This window comes from Lissotriton vulgaris, chromosome 10, assembly GCF_964263255.1.
Source record: "Lissotriton vulgaris chromosome 10, aLisVul1.2, whole genome shotgun sequence".
Lineage (NCBI taxonomy): Eukaryota > Metazoa > Chordata > Amphibia > Caudata > Salamandridae > Lissotriton > Lissotriton vulgaris.
Window position 1 is genome coordinate 558,680,946 of NC_141698.1, and position 24,870 is coordinate 558,705,815.

The window sequence follows — 24,870 nt, forward strand, 5'->3', positions numbered from 1 at the left end:
AGTCCCTTTGCACTATGGTGCAAAGGTGTGTGCATGGTGCTCGGTAGGCTGAATGTGCGCCAGCGCTAGGGAGCGAGCAGGATATTTTAGGGAGAGAGCAGGATATTGCCACAATTCTATAACTATGACACTGTCCTGCTCTTTCCTCGCTTGTCCTTTGCAATGGCGGCTCGTACTGGTAAACGCTGTGGGGCGGTGAGGCGGGGCTGTGTGGGGCATAATGGAATTTGACATACGACGGGGAGAGGATGTGGTCTGATGGCTAGATTGCCGACCTTGGTGCTGGAAACCAGGGTTCGAGCCTCAGGGTCGCATCCACATCCTGTGATTCTGAGCAAATAACTTAATCTTTCCATGCCTGTATATGTCTTTGTGTAACGTAACTGGTGCTCATGTAAAGCGCTACAATAACTTTGGGTCGAGTTCGCTCTATTTAAATCTGCATTAAAGTGAAAACTAAATAAATAAAACCACTTACCTTGCGTCCGCCGACTTCGTCAATGCGACGAGCGCAAGGTGAGTGGTTTTGTTTAGGTTGTTTTTACATTCCCGTCGAATTCTACTACCCCCACCCCGCCCCGCCTCACCACCCCACAGCGTTTACCTGTGCGAGCCGCCGCTGCTGGTTGCTGTGCTGCATTGCTTGACAGTTTGGTGAATCTATTCGTTGGAATCTTATGCAAATTGCACACCTGTTCATTTCCTCACCCTTAATTAATGAAAATGAGCGTTTGTACACAATTTCACATCCGCTGTTGCTTCTGAGTTTTGCTGTTGCCCATTGTTGTTTTCCTCCACTGTGCCACTGTACATTGAAAAAATCAGCATATAATAATCATGCAGATTACAAAAAATGTGTAAACATTTGTGATTGAGCATAGAACAACTTTGTGAATGGTACAGTTGAAGTCAAATTTGAGTGAAAAAAAATCTCCCTGTACTGAATATTTTCTTGCAGTGAGGAAACAATTCTTGACAGCAACAAAACCAGTAATTTTCATAAATTAATGAAAGACATAAAGTGTAAACTTTGCTGAGGGAAAAGTGTGTACGCACTTCTATGAAAACACTTAACAACAGTTAAAGAATGCGCTGACGGTACCAACACTTTTTTATTGTATCTTTTAGTTTGGTTTAATTAAGAGCTTTATATAGCGCGAACTAGACCCGAAGGTATCAGAGAACTTTACATGAACACCAGTTGCGTTACAGACCGACACGTTCATTTTGGAAGGCAGTCAGATTTAACGATTTGCCCAGAATCAGAGGATGTTGAGCGTCGTTGCGAAGCCTCGAACCCGGTACCAGTTTTGAGGTCAACCGCCTTAGCCGTTAGGCCACATCCTCTTTTCTACAAGGCTACAAGCCAACCGAGTCTAAAAGCACACACAATGCCGTATGCACACACCGATTTCCTTTGTGGGCTCACAGGAAACATTTAAAGATGCTCCTAAATGCCTTTAATGTGGACGAGTAAAACCAATTCCAGCGGCCATTGATTGGGTTCTATATCTTCTGTTGCCTAATGAGAGACGTTTACTGGTTGTAAATTGCAATCAATAGACTCAAATGGATCTCTGGCTTGGGTTATATTGCCTCCCATTAATGTTGAAATGCTTACTTGCCCGGGGTTTGATTGTGGGTATTGGACGTGAGGTGAACCGGCCTCGTGCTCCTTACGCTAAGGCGGCCATGGGCTCCTCGGCCCTCCGTGCGTTCGACATGCGCGTGACGTCTACCGCGACCAGCTGCCACGAGCTATTTAATTAAACAGAATCACGTCAATGAAACAGAATCACGTCATATGTTTTCTGTAGTCTTCAGCTAGTCAGAGAGTTTAGTGAAATGTACTTTAAGAAATAGTCTCACCAATACATTTTGAGATTATATCAATAAAAATAAAAGCACTGTTTGACGAAGTAATGTTTTACATTCCACAAAAACAACTGTCATTTGTTTTTCTTTTTCAATTACATGGCGAAAACAGTTTACCCAAGCGGGAAACGGTCTGCTTATTCCTTAATAAAGTGTGGGGGTATTCTGTTCTCTCTCTGTTTTTTTTTGCAGTTTTCTATAGCAGGAGCTCGGCCCGAAGGTATTGTAGCGCTTTATGCGAGCACCAGTTACTTGACACAATTCATTCATTAATTTTGTTTTAGTAGGCACGGGGACATTAAGTGATTTGCTAAAAGCCAATGGATGTTAATTTGATGCCGGATTCGAACCTGGTTCCCCAGCATTACGATTGCCAGCTCTGGCCGTTAGGCCACGTCAACTCCCCTTAGAAAGGAGCTAATCCAGCGTTTAGATGCAGTGAATCTATGACATAATTGCCAGGGTGGGAAATGACTTTGTGATGCCCATAGAGTAAAATGTCTATGGATCTTCACAAGCTTTGACGGCAATCCACACTCTGAAACTCCCTCTCCTGAACGTTTGCTTGAAATTTGCTGCTGTGCGATTGTATGCCCTCGTGGTGTCCAGTTACACAGCAGTTGAACCATTTACCTGACAGGTATCCTGTTGCTGATTGCCATCGGGCAAACATAAATTCACTTTCAGCCGTAAACATAGGTGAATGGTGGTAATGGCTTTGCGAATGGTGAATAGGGCCCCAAATGAACACTATTGGCTACTTGCTGCTGCAGCAGTTTCGGAGCACGCTCTCTGGGCAACACAACATTAAACATCAATACAATTAGTGACACTGTAACCCACAACCTTCCTCAACCATACTTTGGTAAATTGGGTCCAACTGGGTTGGTAAATTGGGTCCAACTGGGTTGTTCACGGTGAGGCCTTGACAAGATGCAAGGAAAGCTCTGTAGAAATGCCTTAATATCCCTTCTGGATAACCTCGCAAACCTCGGACTCAAACAACTTGTCTCTTCCCCCACCCACATTGCAGGTCACACACTCGATCCTATCTTCACCTCCAGCAAACACGTCTCATTCAGCCACACCACAGCTCTTCATTGGACGGACCACAGCTGCGTTCACTTTTTCTACAATAAGTCCACAATCCACTACCACCCTCAACCCACCCTGCGTAGAAATTGGAACAAACTCACCATCGACCAGATCTCCTCATCGCTCCTTCAAATCCCTCCTGTCCACTCCTCAAACCCCGACCAAGCAGCCATTAACTTCACCCAATGGCTATCCAAAAGTGCCGACATCCTAGCACCGTTGAAAAAACATCAAATCAAACTAGGCAGCAAAAACGCCTCCTGGTTCAACGATGATCTTAAGAAATCCAAGAAACTCTGTCGCTCCCTCGAGAAAGCATGGAAAAAAGACCCAAACTCCAACACCAGGGACGCCTTCAAAAACGCCACCCGCATACACCACCAACTAATCCGGTCTGCCAAGAAAGCCGCTTTGAAAGACCGACTAGATAACAACGCCCACAACAGCAAGGAGTTATTCAACATCGTCAAAGAATTTACCAACCCATCAGCCAACTCCAACGACATCACCCCCTCTCAAGTCCTCTGCGACTCCCTAGCTTCCTTCTTCCACAACAAAATTGCAGACATCCACAACAGCTTCGACAACCAACCCGAAGACCAACCCACCCAACCTTCTGCAGGACCTCCACCCCCCTTGAACATCCTTAACGACTGGAACTCAATCTCCATTGAGGACACCATCCGCCTGATGAACTCCATCCACTCAGGATCCCCAACTGACCCATGCCCTCACCACATCTTCAACAAAGCAGACTCCATCATAGCTCCACACCTCCGAGACGTCATCAACTGCTCCCTCAACTCCGCCACCTTCCCGGAAAGCTGGAAACACGCAGAACTCAGCGCCCTTCTGAAAAAACCCACAGCTGACCCCACCAAACTCAAAAACTACCGCCCCATCTCGCTCCTTCCTTTCCCGGCCAAAGTCATCGAGAAAGCTGTCAACAACCAGCTTGCCGCCTTTCTCGAAAGCAACAAATCCCTCGACCCCTCACAGTCCGGATTCCGAGCCAAACACAGTACTGAGACCGCACTCATCGCAGCAACAGACGACATTCGAACCCTACTAGACAACGGAGAAACAGTCGCCCTCATCCTCCTTGACCTCTCCGCTGCCTTCGACATAGTCTGCCATAGCACCCTATTACAGCGCCTCAGTAACATCGGAATCCAAGGAAAAGCACTGGAATGGATCACCTCGCTCCTCACCGGAAGAACTCAGAGAGTCCGGCTCCCTCCATTCAAATCAGAGGCCTCTGAAGTCATCTGCGGCGTGCCGCAAGGATCGTCACTCAGCCCCACCCGCTTCAACGTGTACATGAGCCCCCTCGCAGCCATCGTTCGCCAACACAATCTCAACATCATCTCCTACGCTGACGACACCCAACTGATCCTCTCACTCCCCAAGGACCCCAACACCGCCAAAAACAACTTACACGAAGGAATGAAAGAAGTAGCCGAGTGGATGAAGCATAGCCGTCTGAAACTGAATTCAGACAAAACAGAAGTCCTAATCTTAGGCACCTCCCCCTCCGCCTGGGACGACTCTTGGTGGCCAGAGGCCCTTGGAAAAGCACCCATCCCGACGGACCACGCACGGAACCTGGGCGTCATCCTGGACTCCTCACTCTCAATGACCAGACAAGTCAACGCTGTCTCATCATCTTGCTTCAACATTCTTCGCATGCTCAAAAAAACATTTTGCTGGATCCCCACCGAAACTAGAAAAACGGTCACTCACGCACTGGTCACGAGTCGCCTGGACTACGGAAACGCCCTATACGCCGGTACCACCGCAAAACTCCAGAAAAAACTCCAACACATCCAGAACGCCTCAGCCAGGCTCATACTAGATATCCCGCGTAAATAACACATCTCTGGTCACCTGAAAAACCTCCACTGGCTCCCCGTAAATAAGAGGATTACCTTCCGCCTCTTAACCCACGCACACGAAGCACTTTACGAACTTGGACCCGAATGCCTCAACACACGACTGTCCTTCTACACCCCCTCCCGTCAGCTACGATCCTCCAACCAAGCCCTTGCCACTGTTCCTCGCATCAACAAAGCCACCATGGGAGGTAGATCCTTCTCCTACCTGGCAGCCAAAACCTGGAACTCTCTTCCCACTCACCTTCGCCTTACTCAGAACCACCTAGCATTCAGAAAGCAACTTAAAACTTGGATATTCGACAAGTAATTTCCCCCCCTTCCTCAAGCGCCTTGAGACCCTATGGGTATGTAGCGCGCTATATAAATTTCTGACTTGACTTGACTTGACTTGTGTGAGAGTCTGTTTTTTCACTATGTTCACTTATGTCACGTTCTGCACCCTATCACTTATTTGAGCACCTGAAAAACGTTAAAAAATTGTATATACTAAGAGAAAATAAAAACTATTTTCATATAAACCTACTCCCAAAGCTCCCTAGCGTTAATTAATTGTTCGCTATACTTTTTCCTTTCTGAGGACCTTTTTTTAGGCCACCACTGAACCATTGTTTTTCAAAAAAGTTATTATAATAGAATACATGATCAGTATTAGTCACTCAACATGCCTCAAAAAGGAAAATACTGCAGTGTCAAGCTCTGTAAAAAGGAAGAGCTTATTTTGCCTTGTTCAGAAATACACAAGTAGTGTGAAGTGAGTTTGGAATTATTAGGCTAATATGGAGCAGGTTTGGGGGTGCGAGCCTGCATCAGCACGGTATGGTTTTATGCCCGTGCATCTAAATGTCTGTGGGATTTACTTGCCACTGGCTCCTTAGCAAAAAGTGGGCAACCTTGCATGGGATCAAATTGGAACAACTTTTCTTTGTTTCCTCAGAAAGGTGGATCAATCTAAACTTGAGGAGGAGGAACCTGTAGTTCAAAGGTCATAGTGGTGGTCAATCATCAAGGAATATGTGACATATAGGTGCATGGCAAGATTTTTCTTATAAGCCCCCCACCGGTGCTGGCAAAACCTGAATGTGCAGGCCGACAGCAAACTCAGCTAAAATGTGCTCAACAATAGATTAAAATAAGATTGAGTCCTGGATTTCCTTCTTTTCAACTTTTACATCGCAGATACACCAACAGCATTTAATATCCCAAACACACATTTGTCCAAGATGTGGCAGTGCAATAACTATTGACCTTATTATATAAAGAAGATGTTGTCTTGCTTAGAAAAATTCCAGTTGGGTTGCAAATATTGATAACATCCTTATCTAGCAGCACAGTAACAAATGAGATGGCAATCAATTTGAATAAAATGAAAGAGCAAATTTTTGGTCAAAAATAAATTTATCTGGCATTTGGTACCTGATCCAGAAGAAGATTGCTATAGAATTACATTATAAATAACTTGGCATAGTATTTGATAATCGTGGTAAAATCAGACTCTCATAAGAACTAAAGCAAGTACCTTAGGGTTTTTGCTTGTATCCCTATTCAAGAACTTGTGGGGTCCATCACTCGAAACAATTTTACAGATTGTAAGCACCAAGAGTCAGGTGTACATAGGCATGCATCCATTTGCAAAGAGCATTTTTGCGACCAGTGTGGTAATTGGTGAACTGATGTGGGTGCTAATAGGTCAGTTTACAAATGATCTGTTCTTATTGGTCGAAATTCGACCTACCTCGTGAATAGTAATGAGGTAGGTCACAAATTGTGACCCATTAGGAATCAAAGCCATCAGAGTGATGGTGGCCTTCTATGGTAGCAACATTTTTTAAATTCAACCCACTTTCCTTGAAGGAAAATAGGATGCGGTTAAAAAAAATAAGTGTACGTTTCATGGCTTGAGAGTAGGTAGTGGTCCAAGGGACCACTGCTTACTCATAAAAAATGTTTGCTCAACATTCACAAAGGTGACCCCTTCTCATTTGTGAATGGCTTACCACCTCCTTTGAGAAAGTGGAAAAAAGTTTGTTTTACAATCAGAATGCAGTCGCAATACATTAATCCATACCACTATGATTCGGTATTTGAAAGGGAGGGCCTAAACACGGCCCTTCCAAATGCCGAATCAGTATCGAGTCGCAAACCCAAATTCCAATTTAGTAACTTTTCACCAAATCGCAAAGTAAAGTTTGTACATAAGGAAATACATTTGTATGATTGCAAATGACCCAATTCTGCAAATTAAGCTGTTTGCGACGGAAAGTATACTTCATACATCTGGTCGAAAATTCCTTCCAGCTGTAACATATGGATGTGAAGCATGTTTTGAGAAATTAAGCAAATCTGCTCAACACAGTACCTAGCAATATCCACAGACAGCTATTTAAACTCTACAAGAAAGCACTGCATTCCCAAATATGATTAGAGTTGGGCTCATGAAATAAGTTCTTGCCTAAAAACGGTGTGCTAAAATGAGGGCTGCTCCAGCACAAACACATTAAACCACCTTATATGGAAAGAAATATTTAAAATAAGGAGAAAAAAATAATTAAAAAATAACTTTGAAAAAGAATTCCTAAATCAAAAAATTAAAGGAACCCTGGGCATGCCGTTAAGTTTCAGCAAGTTTAAGAAATCCCTGAATAAAATGGACTTTTGCAAATGGTCACATGCTTGGATGTCCATTAACACCTCTGACACCGTATCACTGTAACTAATTTTCAAAACATCTAAATTATAAATTGATGACTTTCAGATTTGAGAGGTTCACACCAGGTGACTCAAATCCATCTTACATACAGCGACATCAAAATAATATTTGCGGGTTGTGCAAATACAAGAACAAAAAAAAATTGTTACATGCATTAACCTGTAGAGGAACGGAGAAGTTTACTTCACAGCCTATTTAATCTGATGGGGATTCACACTTGTCAACAAGCTCTCATTCAATGTTTAAGTGGAGATAATACCCAATTAGCTATAAGATTTATAAAGTTCTTGTCACAAGTACAAAAGAAACTTGCAGGAATAGGAAAGTGAATTCTGATTTGGCACTTCGTTGATGGTTTGATACTTAGAAAAAATAGTGCCTGCACTATCGCTTTACTGTCATATGCTTATTTGATACTTGTGACGTGCATTTTAAAATATGTTCATACCAGTGATGGCCGCTTCCGGCCATCAGCAGTTGGCAAGGGAGGGGGAAAGAGAGGGAGGAGTGCTAGAAAAATAATGTAAAAATCACTTACGGGCTGGCCGGCCACCGCCACTTCTCCTCAGTCCTCTTCCTGGCTTCTTCTGTGGAAACAGGAAGCTGGAGGCACCCGGGCTCCCCATAACCAATCGTAAAGAAGCAATGTAGCGTTGTGATTGGTCTGAGTGCCATGGTTCGGTGCTCAGACAGGGAATGGGGGCCTGGGCATGTTCTCCACTTAGGCTGTAATGCAGCCTGCAGGGAGAACATGCAAAGTGTGCATGAATGTTTGGCTCGCTTGAGAGGTCCGGTCAAACATCATGCACACTTGTATAGTGCCACCACTCCACACCCTACTCTGAGAGCAGAGCAGATCCATCCGCCCTGCCCTGCTGAGAAGCTACAGCAGGAACAAATACAATGATATTAACATGAGTTATTATCATTGTATCATCATATTATCGTCGCCCCACTGCTAAAGGCAGTAGGGCGACGCTCTTTTCCCTTAGAGGAGGAGCCGCCACTGGTTTATACTCTATTTGGTTTTAATTAACTATACAATAAATAATTATATGATTTGATCCATTCATGCCCTTTTGTTTTTCAAGATCTTCTTAGTTCCTGTTACATGCTTTGCAAATTCTGTGGTAATTGAATGGTATTGCTTTCTAGAATTTCTACATCTGTGGTGCATGACTTTGTTTCTGGTACCTAGTTTGGACCTAAAGAATGTATCATTCTGTCAGATGCAGGGTACAGCTTTGATGGAATTTGATCCTGTTGTTAGTCACTGTTAAAGGGTTATATTCTGTTGTGTTTGATTGGATCTAAAGGTGAGGAGGATATGCTGGCAGTGTGTAACCATATCCAGAACAGGTATCAGGCAGCAATATTCTAGAAACATGTTTAATTTCTTGTAGGAATGTGACGTCACTTAAAAATAGATTTGAAAAATGAAAAGGAGTGTTTTTATGTTTACTTTTTATACCCTTACACTTGTGTGTATAACGTTAATCATTGTCTTCTGTCTTTCAGCGTAAAGCATTACTCCAGCTCTACCAGGCACCCGGCGAAGACACTGAAATTAGAATTGCTACGTACTATGCCTTAATGCTGTGCCCGAATGAAGACCTCTTTAAGAAAGTGCAACAGATTCTAAGTGATGAAAAATCTAGTCAAGGTGAAGGAAATCATTCCAGAATATTTATAACATCAAAGCAGTGGTGATGGAATAATTTATGCCCTTTAACATCTAAGTACACATGTGATAACTACCTTACAGTGGTAGCCCTAATAGCAGTATAGTTCCAATTGCTGCAATGATCATACTAACTGGATATTATAATGTTGTGACTGAGGCACAGGGGAGGGCAGGAGTTTTCCCTGCGAGAAGAAACAGTGCGGAAAAGTTGTACTGTAGCTGTGGTCTAATACTACTGAATACTCAGACCAACCCTGAGAGGCATTTCCCTCTTTGTATGTGTGCAGCAGAAGGCAGTACACTAGAAAGAGGAAAACATTAAGAGAAATAGAGATATGTTTCTTCGTTATGCCTTAGCTGGGGAGCTGTAGCAGTTTGATGCATTCACAGCTCTGCCACTAATGGTAACTTTGGGAATGCACAACAATCCATGGGTGGATGTGTGGAAACAACCATGCTCCACTCATGGAACATCTCCCTGGACAATGTAACGCAAGGTAGAGATTGCACCACATTGCGTTGCCGTGCATAGCTTGATAACACTCACTTAGGTTTTTTCTTCGCCCTTGTGTCCCCTTGCGTGGTGTAAGGGTGACTCAAAACCTTGATAAATATGGGTCATTGTGTCTAGCTCTATAAGGCTCACGTCTAGTATTGAAATGACTGCTTAAACATTGCGTGATTATAGCAGGGGAAACCCAATAAACCCTTGTAGGCTTGGGCGTTAGATCATTAAGGTCAATGGATGCTACAAGGGAATTGATTTCTGGGAAGATAGTTACTAAATTGGGAGTTGTATTGAATATATCACACTCCAGTGTAACACCAGGATATCACATGTAATGAAAGCTCAAGAAAAACAGAAATCAAACTGTTGGAAGGAGAAAGATACACAGAGAGGACTAAAAATATATTCAAAGAAATTTTTATGTAAATTCAGTAATGTAAATTGCAATTAAAGATATGGGGAGACAAATAAAGAGCAAAAAAGTAATGAACAGAGGTATAGGTAACATCAACACATCAGTTCAAGACTTAAACATCAACTCCAGTTGGTTATGGCAGACAACCCGAGAAATTAATTAACAATGGTTGTGTGCTTGTGCCCATGCAGCGTAGATGGAGATGATGAGGATGTCGACGTTTCGGTCTATAGTGCTTCCAACATAAAGACCATCATCAGGACCAAATTAGTAACTATCTTCCCAGAAATCAATTCCCTTGTAGCATCCATTGACCTTAATGCTTAAACATTGCAGCACCTCAACACCTTTAGTCCCTGACATGTTGTCAGTATTCATCTAGCACACTTCTACCTTTTATAGGGGTTTTTAGAGCTCTCATCAGTCTAGTAGGTGGTTTTCTATATGTTCTGGGTTTCGCTCGCTCACCAGAGTCCAAGCCCTAACATTTATCAAAAATAAGTTTGTAGATTTGTGAAAATTAAACTATTTGAATTAAAGGGGAGAGGAGCTGGCCCAACGGCTAGGGCGGTTGACCTCGGAGCTAGGGAACCAGGTTCAAGTCTCGGCAGGGGCGTGCAACAACCTGTGATTCTGGGCAATTCACTTAATCTCCCAGTGCCTACCAAAAACTAATGTGTCCTCATGTAATGCAATTGGTGCTTATGTAAAGCGTTGTGATACTCGATACCTTTTTGTCAAGTTCACACAACATAAAACTCCCCAAAAAGAAATTAAATAATGTTCTCTTTTCAGTTACTTATTGCTATTCCTAACATAACTCCTACTCTGTGATCAACATATGATTATTTCTATTTAAGTAAACATAATTTATATTAAATACATCAACTGACGTTAATATAATTTCACTCACCATAAACCATTACACCACCTCTTTCCATTAAAAAACATCTAATTCTTTATAGATTCATAAAATCAATTCAGTTTACACTATCCACAATTGTAATGCTAATCATAATTTATGTTAATAGCATAATTGTTTTGTAGTGTAGTTCCTATTTTCCCAATAGGCTCTGAGCATTGGAATAACATAAACAATAGTTTAGACGTAGGACTGAGGTCGACTAGGTCTCTATTGAATATGTTAGACTTAATTTAGGTTTGCCAGCTAGCTCAGAGGTCACTAGAAACTTTCTCGAATGAACAAGGAGGAGTGAACTTCCCTGATTAGACAAGAAGGGATTCAGCTTCTGACAACCGCATAAACATGACAACTTTGCTCCCCCAGAATAAGGAGTATATCTCCAGAGTCGTGTGAAATCAATAGATAGCTATTTCACTCAGTCAGTTGTGCATACTTAGTTTCACCAGAGTGCAGAGAAATAGAGAGACAAGCGTTTTCAATAAAAGGTGTTATTTATTGAACAGTCTTCTTTCTCATGCAAGAGAAATGAATTGCTATGATGGCAATACTTGTTATAAAGTAAAGTGCGTACAGTAAAAGGAGTATTATGAAATAATACTGTAAAAGCATTGATATGGTTTCTGAGCCATATGATACTTAAAGGTATAAAATATATACAGTTACATACAGAGATAAAAGCTTGACTAAACGTACTCAACTGGTGCTTCTAAATACGCCTACCCCGTTGTACCTAACCTAAGCCTAGTACGTGGGAAGGAGTAGATGGGCTGCAGTTTAAGTTAAGTTAGTTTTTTGCCAAGTATCGGACCCAAGAATTCTCTAAGGATCTAATCAGCTCCGTACCTTGGTTTCTAGAATGGAGGAGGTCTTGTATCTCGCTCTCAGGACTCGATCTCCCAGCACCCCGCGAGGGAGACTGGAAACATCGGAGCTGGATTTTCTCGGCAGGAGAAAAAGACAGCGTCTTTCTCAGTGCGTCAGATGGGAGGGACGGCTTCCTTCGGCACTCGCATCAGCTGGGCTTCGGATAAGTAGATAGCCGCTCTGCTCCACACCACCGTGTGCTGCTTAAGGCAAACGCTGGTATATTTATACCTGGAAGGTGCTGTGTTTGACGTAAGATTGGACATAAGACGTCAATTAAAGATGTCACTAAGAACTGACCGTTCTTTCAGTGCATGTAGGAGTTCTAAGACAAATCAAAACAAAGGCACGGGGAATTCCCAGGTTGCTGGAGGTTTGGTATGTTGTAAGAACTCGTTGTGCTTTCTAGGAGTCTAAGGAAGTAGCCTTGCCCCATTTGGTTTGCAATGGCGTATTATTAAATATGAGATATTTTAATTAGGGTCTTAGATAAAACACAACAGTTTAAGTTGAGTTAAATGTGATTCAAGTTATTTTTTATTCTCACTCTAATGCTAATCCTCTGAAAATATATTTTTTATTGAGTTTACAGCATAAAGAAACAAAAAACTGGTCACCTCAATTAAAGTAGTTTGAGCCCCTGCAGGCTTCTTGCTTTTTACCAGAAACATGTTAGGCTTAATGTTTGACTGATCATAGTCAGTGATACTCTCCCCTACTCCCGAATCTCAACTACAACATTTCCATGCACACACTATACATTAGCTAGCATTCTATTATATTGCTGCCAGGGATGCTACATGTTTCCTATTCCCTATGTCATCCTCTGCCCTCAAACACTTGTTTCTTAGCTAACATGCACCAATCCATGTCTTCCTTCCAGCTATATAAGCATAGTGGGTCGCTTTCCTCCATCGCCTAGTTGTATTCCGTGCCGCAAAGATCAACCCAGCAACCACAAATAGTTTAATGTATTGTGGTGGGCCACTATCACCCAGGATGTTTAGCATGAATATTTTGGCTGTGTCTTTGATATGTACTCCTGTCATAGTCTTGAGAAATTCCCATACCTCATTCTAATACTGTTTCTCTTCTACACAGGACCACAGTATGTACAAAACTCCTCTCTACCCACATCCTTTCTCACTGTCAGCTGTTGCTAATGCTCCCATTCTTTGGAGTGCTATTTCAGTGCAGTGTGACCTGTGTAGGATGTGTAGTTGTATCAGTCTGAACTCTAATCTTACTGCCACTTTCTGGTAGGGCTCTCAGTTCTTCCTCCCTTTCATCCTACTCAGATGGTCTGACATCTGTTTTTTAGTCAGCCTTTAGTTTTGCTGATATATTTGGGGAGTTCTATATTATTTTCCAATACATTGGTGAAATAACTTTCAACAACAGGGGTTCATCTAGCACTCTGTCCTCAAATAGAGAAAAGTCTATTAAAAAAAAAAAATAGGGAAAAGTCTCAATAATTGTGCTGATTATTACGTGCGTGGCCAGTGCGCGTCTGACCTGCATGTGTCTAAATGCTTTTATGTCTGCCCCTAGTGCTAATCCTTTACCTATCTCTAAGCACTGTTTAGTATTCCTTTTAATTATTTGAATTAATTTAAATAGATTCAAATATTTTTTAAAGCATGGAAAGCTTACACTAACTATAATAATAAGCTAACCCAAGCATTACAAACATCTTTAATTCAGGTAATGGAAATGGTTTTTTTTTTTCTATTTCATTAATTCCTAAATTCTTTAGTATACTTAATTAATTTAAAACTGTGATACTGCAACTCTAACCTTATTAAATTGTAAATATTTTTATATAAATTAATTGCGTGTAGTTCAACATCATTAAAATACGTACGAAAGATTACAGTGGAATTAGTTTAATCATGGGTCCCTGTTAAAAGGTACTTAAACATTTCCTCATAGCAATTGAGGTAATGGTGGAGGAAATTTTGAGGAGATAAATGGTCAGTAGATGCAATTTTGGAAAAATAATGGTATATCCCACACACAGTACCACCCTCTTCCTCATCAAGTCCTTCACATTCTTATTATAACACCGGCAAAAGCTCGGTATTTTAATTGATTTCCAGTCCAAGTATGCATGGTGCTTTAGTTGTACACTAGCATACATAACAGCACCAGAAAATAATTACGATGACCAGGTTCCAAACATAGCTTTTAAAGTACATTGATAACTACAGATTTTCAAGATAAGTATATAGCAAAATTAAAGCTTGGAACTATATTTTATGATGGAAAGAACTTTTTTTTCAGAGGATTTCCTCTTTGTAAGTGCACAGCAGAATGCAGCACATATGCAAAAAGGAAACAATGAGGAAAAATAAAGGTATTTTCCTCATTATGACAGCCTCGGGTAAGTGCATCATTTAGCAAATATGGGTTTGTTTCAAAATACATGGGTGGATGCAAAGAAACGCCCATGCTCCAGCTATGAAACGGCTCCCCAATGCATGGTAATGCCTGCCTTGTGTTACTTTTGGGATACAATCCCACGCAAAGCCATGGAAATCGTGATTTTCATGGCTTGGTAAATTCCAACATCGATTTTGCAGCCATGGCTTGGCAAGTTACATTACATCGACTTTTCAGCACGCTGCACCTCAGAAGTGGTGCAAACCAGACACAAAATAATGGTAAATCTGAGCTTTGATTTATAACTTACTTTAAGGCTTTTAGCACCCACACCTCTTAAAGAGAAAATGCAGAGATTTCATAATTACATATACAGTTAAAACCGGAAATCACATTTCTAACCTCATCCTAGACTTCTTCTTTGATATTCTATGTATTTCTGAATCATGACTGAATTAAAAATGCCACGGATATTCACAAAGCTAACTTACACTTGTGAGTAAATATTTTTCTTAAGTTTCAATTACAAAATGAAATCATACCTAAAGTAAAGCAATTTTTTTTATTCTGCAACAATAATCATACGTCATACACAGAATTAATAAAAAAGATAAATTAATCATATTTAAGAAAATGTATTGTTACATTCATATTTAAATTAAAAATGGTTATTAAAATATTTTATAATAAAATATTAGATGTACACTATTTCCAATTTTTTTGAACATTGAATTAGATTTTTTAAATATTTTTAGCTATTTAAGATAATTCAATTTTTAGTACCTACCGACATTGATTTCTACAGGATGGTGTTGCTTGTTGGCAACGTAATGAGCTGGACTTACATCTGCACTCAGTGGGAGAAATTCACTATCATTTTGTATCCCTTCCGCCTGTAGTAACTTTAGAAGGGCAAATTGTATACATCAATGGGCTTACTCTTTTGTGTCTGGGTGCATGTCTCTACCTAAACCCCTCCCCAGCCTTTCCTAAACCCCTCCTTGCTCCTCCCTATTCTCTTCCCCTCTATGAATAACTGGTCCCCATTTCCAGCCCCTCCCCCATCCCTCCCACATTTACTTCTAGAACATTTACATAAATGTGCAGATACCCTGCAGATGGGGCAGAAATCTCTGCACCGAAAAAGATAAGAGAGATGGAGCTGGAATCTCCACTCATAATTTTGTGAATAGCATTTTGCAGTTCATTTGCTGTACTTCTATAGTACTATATACCGTACTACAAAATGTAGTTTGTGAATAATCATCTTTGTGTCTCTTTTATGCAATATACCATCTCCACGTATGAAATGATTCTTCAACACCCAGTCAATAAGAAGGATTGATCCATTACCATTAGTTATAGGGAAATGTTTTATCAAAAGTGCATAGCACACTCAAATCCAATGGACAGGCCTTTTCACCATTCCATTGTATCATTTTACAAGTGATACTCTACATTTTGCTTCTATGAAGACTCTTAGAGCCTACAACTGCCATTGTGATGTTTCACCTTGATGGCCTTTGTCCATAAAATGGTGCCTGTGATAAGGTTCTTAATGTCTGTCTGGACAAGCATGTTTTTCATCTTTATTAATCTATTGAGAGACAATATGCAACTCTGGGTCAAGAACAATGTGAAAATAGCTCAATTCACCCTACAGGCTACATATTGGGTCTATGTTTGTACTGTGGTGACTGGAGCAAGGCGGAGTTACCCTTTCCTTTGAGCTTGTCATATCTTCATAGTATTACATTTCCAAATGAAGATTGTTAAGCACAAAGGTGACCCTACTACCAGAATGAATTTCTTTTTATTGAGCAGACCATGGAAACTATGGGGCTCATTATGATAACGGAAGGATCCTTCTGCCATCATACAGAAAATTCCCACCACCAAATTAGGATGGGGGTGGGAATACAAATGTTTTGCAGCGGATGGAGTCTGTCCGTCATGGTTCCGCAAGGCGGTCCTTTTCCGCCCGCCTTGCGGAACCCAGAACCAGGGAAACATTGCGGCGGTGCCTTGCAGGCACTGCCGTAGGGATTAGGGTATCCCTTTCCACCTGTCTTTTTGTGGCGGATATCCCACCGCAAAAAGACCGGCGGAGACTTTGGGGGCCCGTTGCGGGACCCCTCTGTGTGTGGGGGGAGTGAACTGGGTGGTACCCATGATACCCCCCTGCATTTCCCTGCACTGCATGGCAGGCACTGCATGGTGCCTGCCATTCAGTGCAGGGAAATGCTTTGCACAGCCTTTTAACATTGCAGACGGTGCTGCAGCCAGTAGCACCGTCCACAATGTTAAAAGCCCAAGATACGCCCCCTAGTATAGCGGGCGCATCCTAATTGCACTGGTGGGACCGCGGCATGTCTGGTGGGCGGTACCAACACTGCTATGATGGCGGGCGGACTGATGTCCGCCCGCCTTCATAATGAGACCCTATGTTCTAACAATTGCTGTACCCTCTGCTATAGGAAATTCAACTTTTAAGTAAACCTATATTTTTGACAATGACTCATCTATTTGCTTGAAGCCACTTACCAACTGTTTATAAGTGCTCCTGGTGAAATTATTCCCATTAAAGTAATATATATTGAAAGTAAAACTCACAACTGTAAGTGCCCCCTGCTGAAACATTAAAGAGGATTGCGTCATCATCTTGAAAGCACTTCGAAAAAATTCTATATTTATGATCCAGCAACCAATTATTGGTTAGAATGTGAAATTAATCAATCAATAATATATCTTTATTCAGTAAATGAAACCACCATAAAAGAGTACAAATCCATATAATAAAATCGAATTCTTAAGATCACAATGAAAACAAGCAATACAGTTGCTAATAAAAACAGGAAACACATAACACAGTTAATCAAGTCTCGATTCCTTTGACGTCCAGACAGCCCATTAAAAAGATAAAACAGTAAAAATCACCTGGACCGTGGGCAGCATCTGTAAATACAGCAAGGTAGGCCTGACTTGTTTAAAGTGCAACGATTTAAGCAGAGGGATTAAAAATCGCGTCCTCCACCAACTGTAGTAAGAACAAAACATTGTAAAGTTTAACAAATCCTGTGGAAACAAGTTGTCGCAGCCACAGGATCCCCTTCCCTCCGGCCGAACCCACCCACGTGGGGAAGCCAGAAAATGATGCAATTGATTAAATCCGAACCTGCCCAATAAAAACCTATCATCCTGTGAGCGAACCAGACCCAGATATGTCTCCACACCCAGTATGGTTTTTAGAAGCATATGGCCCCTAACTGCTGGCTTCTGGAGTACTAGGCTTTCTCTCTGCAAACAAGAGCATTCCAGAAACAATGTTTTAACACTCCCCAGCTCAAGGGTGGAGAGAGCAGTTCGATTCAGAAAAGTGTCAGGTCTACCTAAAGAAAAAAAAAGGAAGCCTTACCTTGAGCTAACCATGGGGTACTCAATGCCCAGTCCAGAGACAAACAGTCCTCAAGAATCAGTTGGCTTAATATCAGCTGCTCCCTCCTCCAGATCTTAAATCAGCACATTAGCTGATTTAGGGCGACTAGGTCTGAGACATAATCAAGCCCCAGTTCCGCGTGCACAGAAAAAGCCAGGGTGGACTGGGGGACCTTGACCAGCTTGCGCAGGAAATTATTCACCATTACCTGGATTCAATCCACCTTAGTGTATCCCCAGAACTCGCTCCCATATCGCAGCTGTGCAATACACTTAGGGGCCTAGTAGGATGTCGGGCGGATTACCCCAGCAAGGCTGGCAGTAGCCACCGCTGGCGGGGGCAATCCACCCGACATTCTGTCCTGAATTCCCCCCATATTAGAATGGCGGGGGGGACCGCGGCAGACGGAAAGACCGTCCACCGCTTTTCCACCCCGGTCACCTTGCGGCCAGGGCGGAAAAGGATTAATATGGTGGCGGTGTCTAATAGACACCGCCAGCCATACTTGGATGGCCCAAATCGAATGCCTTTCCGAGGCGGCGATGCCGCCACGGAAAGGCATGTGGTCTTCACTCTGGGTGCCCGCAGGAAGGAGAGGTGGGGGGTGCACAGGGGGGTACCTGTGGTACCCCCCTTCATTTGCATAAACAGAGCGGCAGCACCGCGCGGTGCCTGACGCTTTGTTTATGTAAATGCTAAAAATGCAGGATGTGCCCGCCGCTGTGGCGGGCACATTCTCTTACCCCCCACGGGACCCCCGCCCCTTATGGAGGGCGGTCCCATTTCCCTCTAGGATGACGGGCGGACAAAGTCCGCCCGTCAACCTAATAGGCCCCTTAGATTGATACATTTTTAAAAGGTGTTTAGGTGCTGTAGGGTAGCTCCTATATCCCTAATAGGCTCTGCGCATTGGAATAATGTACACTATAGTTTTGACATAGGACTGAGGTCAGTATGTTTCTATCAAGTACATTAAACTTAATTACTTGTGTGTGCCAGCTAACTCAGAGATTACTAGAAACTTCCTCGAATGAACAAGAAGGCATTAGTTTCTGACAACCGCATAAACATGACGACTTTGTTTCCCTTAGAGTCGGAACAATATCTTCAGAGTTGTGGAAACAATAGATAACCATTTCACTCAGTCAATCGTGCATGGTTCGATTCTACAGAGTTGCACAGAAATAGAGAGACGGGCGTTTCAATAAAAGGATTTATTGAACAGTCTTCTTTCTCATGCAAGAGATATGAACTGCTACAATCATAAGACAGAATGCGAAGTATATTGTATACAGCGTAAACAGTAATATAAAATAATACTGTAATAGCATGGTCTGTTGATATCTCATATATAAAAATACATACATAAATAACACAGGCTAAAATACTCAACTGGTGCTTCTAAAATAATCCTACCCCAGTGTACCTGACCTAAGTCTAGTACGAGGGAAGAAGTAGGTGCTGTTTTAGTTATAATCTAGTTTAGTTTAGTTTTGCCAAGAATTCTCAAAGGTTTCTCTAGGTTATAATCAGCTCCATACCTTAGAATGAGAGAGGTTGGTATCTCTTTCCCGGTACTCGATCTCTAACACCCCGCAAGGGGAGTCAGAAACACTGGAGCTGGATTCTCGGCAAGGAGGATGACAGCGTCTGGTCAGTGCGTCAGTTGGGGAGTTGACTTCCTTCGGGACTTGCTGTGGCGAGCCTTGTCGTAGGTAGACGAACCGCACCGTGCCTTGCTATTGAAGAACTGAAATCTACATTCTCAGGGAATAGTTACTAATAGAAAAAAAGGACTTGGCACAGAAGCTGAAATATGAAAAGACATCTTTATTAAACTTTCAATAAGTGAGGCTACGTCACCCAGCTACCTTAGCAACTGAATGAGGCAGTCTGAGGAATACAGAGAACAGAGGCCTTTTATATGCTTAGGGTTACAAAACTCAGCATAAAAGTAAGGGGCAGTCCTAGCTTTTGCAAGCATGCAAAAAGCCCAACATTCCTTCTTACACAAGCCAGAAAAACCCATAATAAAAGACCACAACCCATATCAGCCATAAAAGAAGGAACAGAAAACAGAAGAGAAGTAGGATAAGGGGTGTGCATGTGCATACCAAACTTTACAATCTCCTGTGCTCTGATCCTTAATCTTGATCAGCTACTGGGCAAGGAACTGGTCTAACCAGGTCAGCTTCAGGCAACAGGGTCAGTTCACTCAGGTCATCCAGGAGTCAGCTTAAGTCATCGGCCTATGTGAGGGCAACCACAAAATGGCTGCCATGCACAAAATGGAACCCCTGGTTCAGAATGAAATCTCCAAATACATAGTGAATCCATGTGTGTAACATAACGAAAACACTCATACTTGCTGAACTCACTGTTTACGGTTCGCTGTTACCAAAATCGTAGCAGAACCACGACCTTTATGACCCAGGTTCAGAATTCACGGAACCTCACTATAGCAAGTGAAGGTATATTTATACCTTGAAGGTGTTTAGGAATGCCAGTATTGACGTAGAAGTCGGGCATGAGAACGTCATGAGTGAACCCCTAAGGAAAAGATGTTCATGCATAATAAATTAGTTCTTGGAGAAATCAATATTTAAGCAAGGGGAAGTCCTAAAGGCTTAAGAGTCTGGTTTTCAAGGAACTCATTGTGACGTAGATGAACGGATGTAAGTAGGCATGCCTGTATTTGGTTAGCATAGACAATGCCTAAATAAGGACTGGAGTTCTATGCCTATATAAGGGCAATGTGAAATGTACCTATATAAGGGCATGAATCGGGAAATTCATACGGAATCTAAATCGATACACAACAGTGCCCTGGACCCAAGCCTCTGTACAAAACTAAAAACAGCCCCCATGGTTTTAACAGACTCTGATCTTTTAGCCTCCACCAGTGGTTTCCAGCAGTTTATGGCATCAAATAGAACTCCCAGATAATGGAAGGCATTGACTTTAGACAGGGTAAAGTTTGGTACCTTAAAGTTCTTACTGCCAGTGATTTTGGGGTCCACTACCATTACATGAGACTTCGAAAAATTGACCGAGAGGTCCAGGAGTCTAATGAAAGACACATATTTGGCTAGTAGTAAATCCAACTCCTGTGCGGTCTGAGCCATCAGGACTGCATCATCTGTATATAACAAGACTGGGAGAAATCCGTTCTTAATCTTGGGACAGTCAGACAATACTAATAGGAGCGCGGACCCTAACCCATTCACATGCAAAGTGAATAAAAAGGGGGCGAGTATGCACCCCTGGCGAACCCCACAGCTAGTTGAAAATGATCAGGTGCAAGCTGCTCCTTGAGAAAAGCGCACAGAGGCTCAGGTCGTTGAGTGCAGATCAGATAATAGTACCACAATACTAGAATCTACTGACTGCTCACTAAGCATTGCCCACAGTTTGACTCGATTCACCTTGTCAAAGGCGGACGTCAAGTCCATGAACGTAAAATGTAAGGATTCAGATCGAGCCACTGTGTCTTTATGGATAATTAGATGGAGGTCGAGGCATTGGTCGGCTGTCGACCTCCCTTCCCTAAATCCATATTGGACATCAATTAAGAAGTTATTATCTCCCACCGAGTCAGACAGCCTATTTGAAACGGCCCTCCCTAAAACCTTGACTGTGGCATCCAAGATTGAGATTGGCCAATAGCATTGTGGGTTCTCTTTGTATTGGGACGTTCACGGCAGTAGACCACGAGGGGTGCAACCCCTCCTGTGCAGCAACATTTAAAACCTGCGTTAATAGCGGGCCCAAACCTCAATATTAGCCTCGAATAAATCTGGGGGTATACTGGGGGCCTTGTTTCTGGTCAGGGCAAGGATTCCATCTTGCATTTCATCTAAGGTGAAGACACTCCGTTGCCAGTTTTGGCCGGTGTCCCAGGGGTTGTGCATCCCACCCCGTCCTCATGGTAATAGACACCTTCAAAATGAGCCACCCACTGTAGCTCTGAGATGTTGTGGCATAAAAGCAGGCCAGTATCCTCTGAGAAATAAGGCCTGTTTACAACACTCCAAAAAAGGCCACTATCCCCTGTGTCACAGGCTTGACAAAGCTATTCCAAGGCAACCTCCTGTAACTTGTATCTATAATCCTTTTGGGCGGCCATATAGGCTTGCCTGCAATTTCTAATCAGTTGCCCATCCCTCGGGGACTGCTTCAAGGCTACCTTCAAATGGAGCAAGGTTCATGAACATTCCCTGTCAAACCATTTTGGGGATTTTGACTCCTGTGTGCTATTGGTAGTGACCATCAAGAGTTTACTAACCCCCCTGGACTATGCCTTCATATGCTTCCAATGAGTGTGTAACTTTAGTGGTATTTGACTGTCTCAGCCTTAAGGTGGGTAATGTTGATGCTAAAACACTCATCCTATTTGGATCTTTAAGCTGCTATTCATACTTTTCAAATAACTCTTTAAGTCTGGAATCTATTATGTGGATCTCAATTGGATAACCTCTTTTTTATCCTCTTGACTTCCGTTATTAACCCTGAGACCCATTCAGTCTACACCTATAGAAGTTATAGGAGAGTTCCTCAGAAAGCTATGATACTCCCCCATTCTTTTTAAATTCATGAAGTTATTTTCTTCATGTGTGCTGGAAACACATTGTTCCTCGTTACCTTAGAAACGTGTGCACTTGTTAGGTATCCCCACAACACGGTCAAGATCCTAAGGGTCTGACTCAACATGGTTTGCTTCTGTGGTACATCATACTTCGTCCTTCCTCCACTGGAATGTGCCATAAATCTGCATCTTTGATGAAGAACGTATACAGTCTGATTCATTATGACTTCTCATTTCTACCCGAAATGTTAGTAGTGACCAAGAGCTGTTTTAGATCAGGATGCTTAGTTCTTTTCTTTTGTTTGCCTCTGTGTTAAACATCTATGTCATGGCTAGACTCAACTATCACAATAGAACCATTTTGTGCCTCTATTCCCTTTCTTACATCCAGTTTCATGTGAAGCATCTTGCAACAGTTCTTTTTTGAACTTCCATTTTTATTTTCATTTTAGATGGGCACATCTATTTGCAAGCAATCAGGTTATAATATAATCGGAAACTGGTGCTGCTTCTTCCGGAATGGTCCACCCGAAAATTATTTTATTGTGTCACCAAATGTTTGTTTCATACTTCCTAAACGAAATGGCCTAGGCTTGCTAAAATTGGAAATTCATGTCGTTTAAAGGTAATCGGAAATTGTTCTACCTGGTTTAGTTTAAACGACAAGCATGATGCCAATTCTCAAAAAAATCAATGTGCCTAAACGGCAACTAAAGAAAGAGGTGTTTCCAATCAGAAATGAGCAAATCAGATTGATGGAAAGATGACTCTTGTCATGTCTAACTGTAAATTTCACTTATGACTGAAAATGTAAAGAATGGCAGATGTTTCTAAGTCATATGGTTGTGGGTAGGAAAAGGGAGAGGATAGGGGCGGGTGTGGTCATTCAAAATAATACGGGCCGCGGAAGAGTAGAGTCTAGGTGGACATGCGGGGAGTCGTCAGCCATATAATGCTGACGTGAAGGTTTTTCCCCCACCGCATGTCCAGGAAGCGGGTAACAGGATCAACCTAATCCTGAGGTGAAGGCTTCCCTTTCCTTGTGCTTAGGAAGCCGGTTGGAATGTAAACCGAATTCCTTAACCCTCAGAGATTAGAAGGTGTGCACCTGAGTTTTCCAGTGCAGCGGTTCCAAGTTGGTAATCGCTTTTCAATAGAAAATAATTTTCCTCCTAGTTTGAGTAGGTTCCTTAGGGTGTGCCTCCATCTAGGTGAGAATAAACTATTGGTCCTGAGGAATGCCGAGTCGAATACGACTCATAACCTGAAACATGTCGACCGTTTTTTAGGTCATTGGGTTCAAATTGACACAACCCTCATGTGTCCGATTTTTTCACTTTGTTTTTAACTGAGTTCAAATCACCCCTCTATTAAAAGTTTTGGTTGAGGGAGTGGTCTATACTCATTTTAATTTGCACTTAATGTTCTGTATCATTGCACATACTAAAAACTGGAACCCAATGAGGACAATTGGCTACCTACCTTGTGTGGGTGCCTGAGGGTTCCTTTTTCCTCACTGTGAATACACAACTTTGATTTTGACACAGTCAATGTTTGTTTAGTGCACTTACCGGTGGTGGGGGTGATGATAGGTTGTCTCACTCCTTCTACCTTTTTGTGTTCTATTTGTATTATAGTTGGAGATACTCTTTAGTTGTTTTTGATAAATTATCCCAAGGGGTCTGAGAGTAATCTGATTTACCCTTTCTCCCTTGTTGTTCGAGTACATTCAATATAATTGAAATAATTACACAAGCTCAGATTCATTTTGCCTGACTTTTTCCACCCTTGAAAAATGCATAAATCTACTAGGAACATTTAATGTGGTTTTGGGTGGGAAAAGATGGGAAATACTACAAATCTCTGTGGTGTGCCAGGAAAGTTATTTTCACATGTACAGATATTTTCTGGTAAGAAAATGAAACAAAAATATTAGCATCTTGAATGTAACTTCAAACCGGCAGATTATTTTTCAAAGCTATAGGCTTCAGTGTACCCATGAAATCTATTACATTCATACATTTCCATTTGCAATCATGGAACTTATGTGAATCCCAAGCACATTCATGATATGTACAGTTACTCTTTCCTTTATGAATACACTCCTAAGTCTTTTTCTTTCGAAGTTAGCATGGCCACATGATGCATAGTTATGTTTAGAATTTCTTCTTGGCTCTTTAGTTGTAGTCAAAACTATTTCACAAAAAATATTTCAGTTGCCAGCTTCCTAGTGAGACATCGATGCAATCTCTGATTTCTTGATATTCAGTTGAAGGATGGAATTGACACATAATTTGCAGTGTTACTTTCTGTTTCTTTTTCCAGTGGGTTCATTTGTATGGAGTCATTTGTCACAGCTCTTAGAATCTGATGACCCAATGAAACAGCATATTCGAGATTCTCTTCCAGATGAAATATTAAGTAAAGAGTTTGACTGGGAAACTTGGAAATATTCCTCATATTCAGATGTCACCTTCCGCTCAGGTACAAAAACAAGCT

The 24,870-nt window shown here is 41.9% G+C and overlaps 1 protein-coding gene across 1 annotated transcript in view; it reads left to right on the top strand.

Moving 5' to 3' along the window:
- Window positions 1-24,870, top strand: part of APOLTP (apolipoprotein lipid transfer particle homolog) — a 1,141,779-nt gene that overhangs the window by 249,720 nt on the left and 867,189 nt on the right. The window contains exons 10-11 of the mRNA XM_086941409.1: window positions 9,091-9,235; window positions 24,697-24,855. Of these exons, the coding sequence (XP_086797535.1) occupies window positions 9,091-9,235; window positions 24,697-24,855 (304 nt within the window). The remainder of the gene's footprint in view (window positions 1-9,090; window positions 9,236-24,696; window positions 24,856-24,870) is intronic.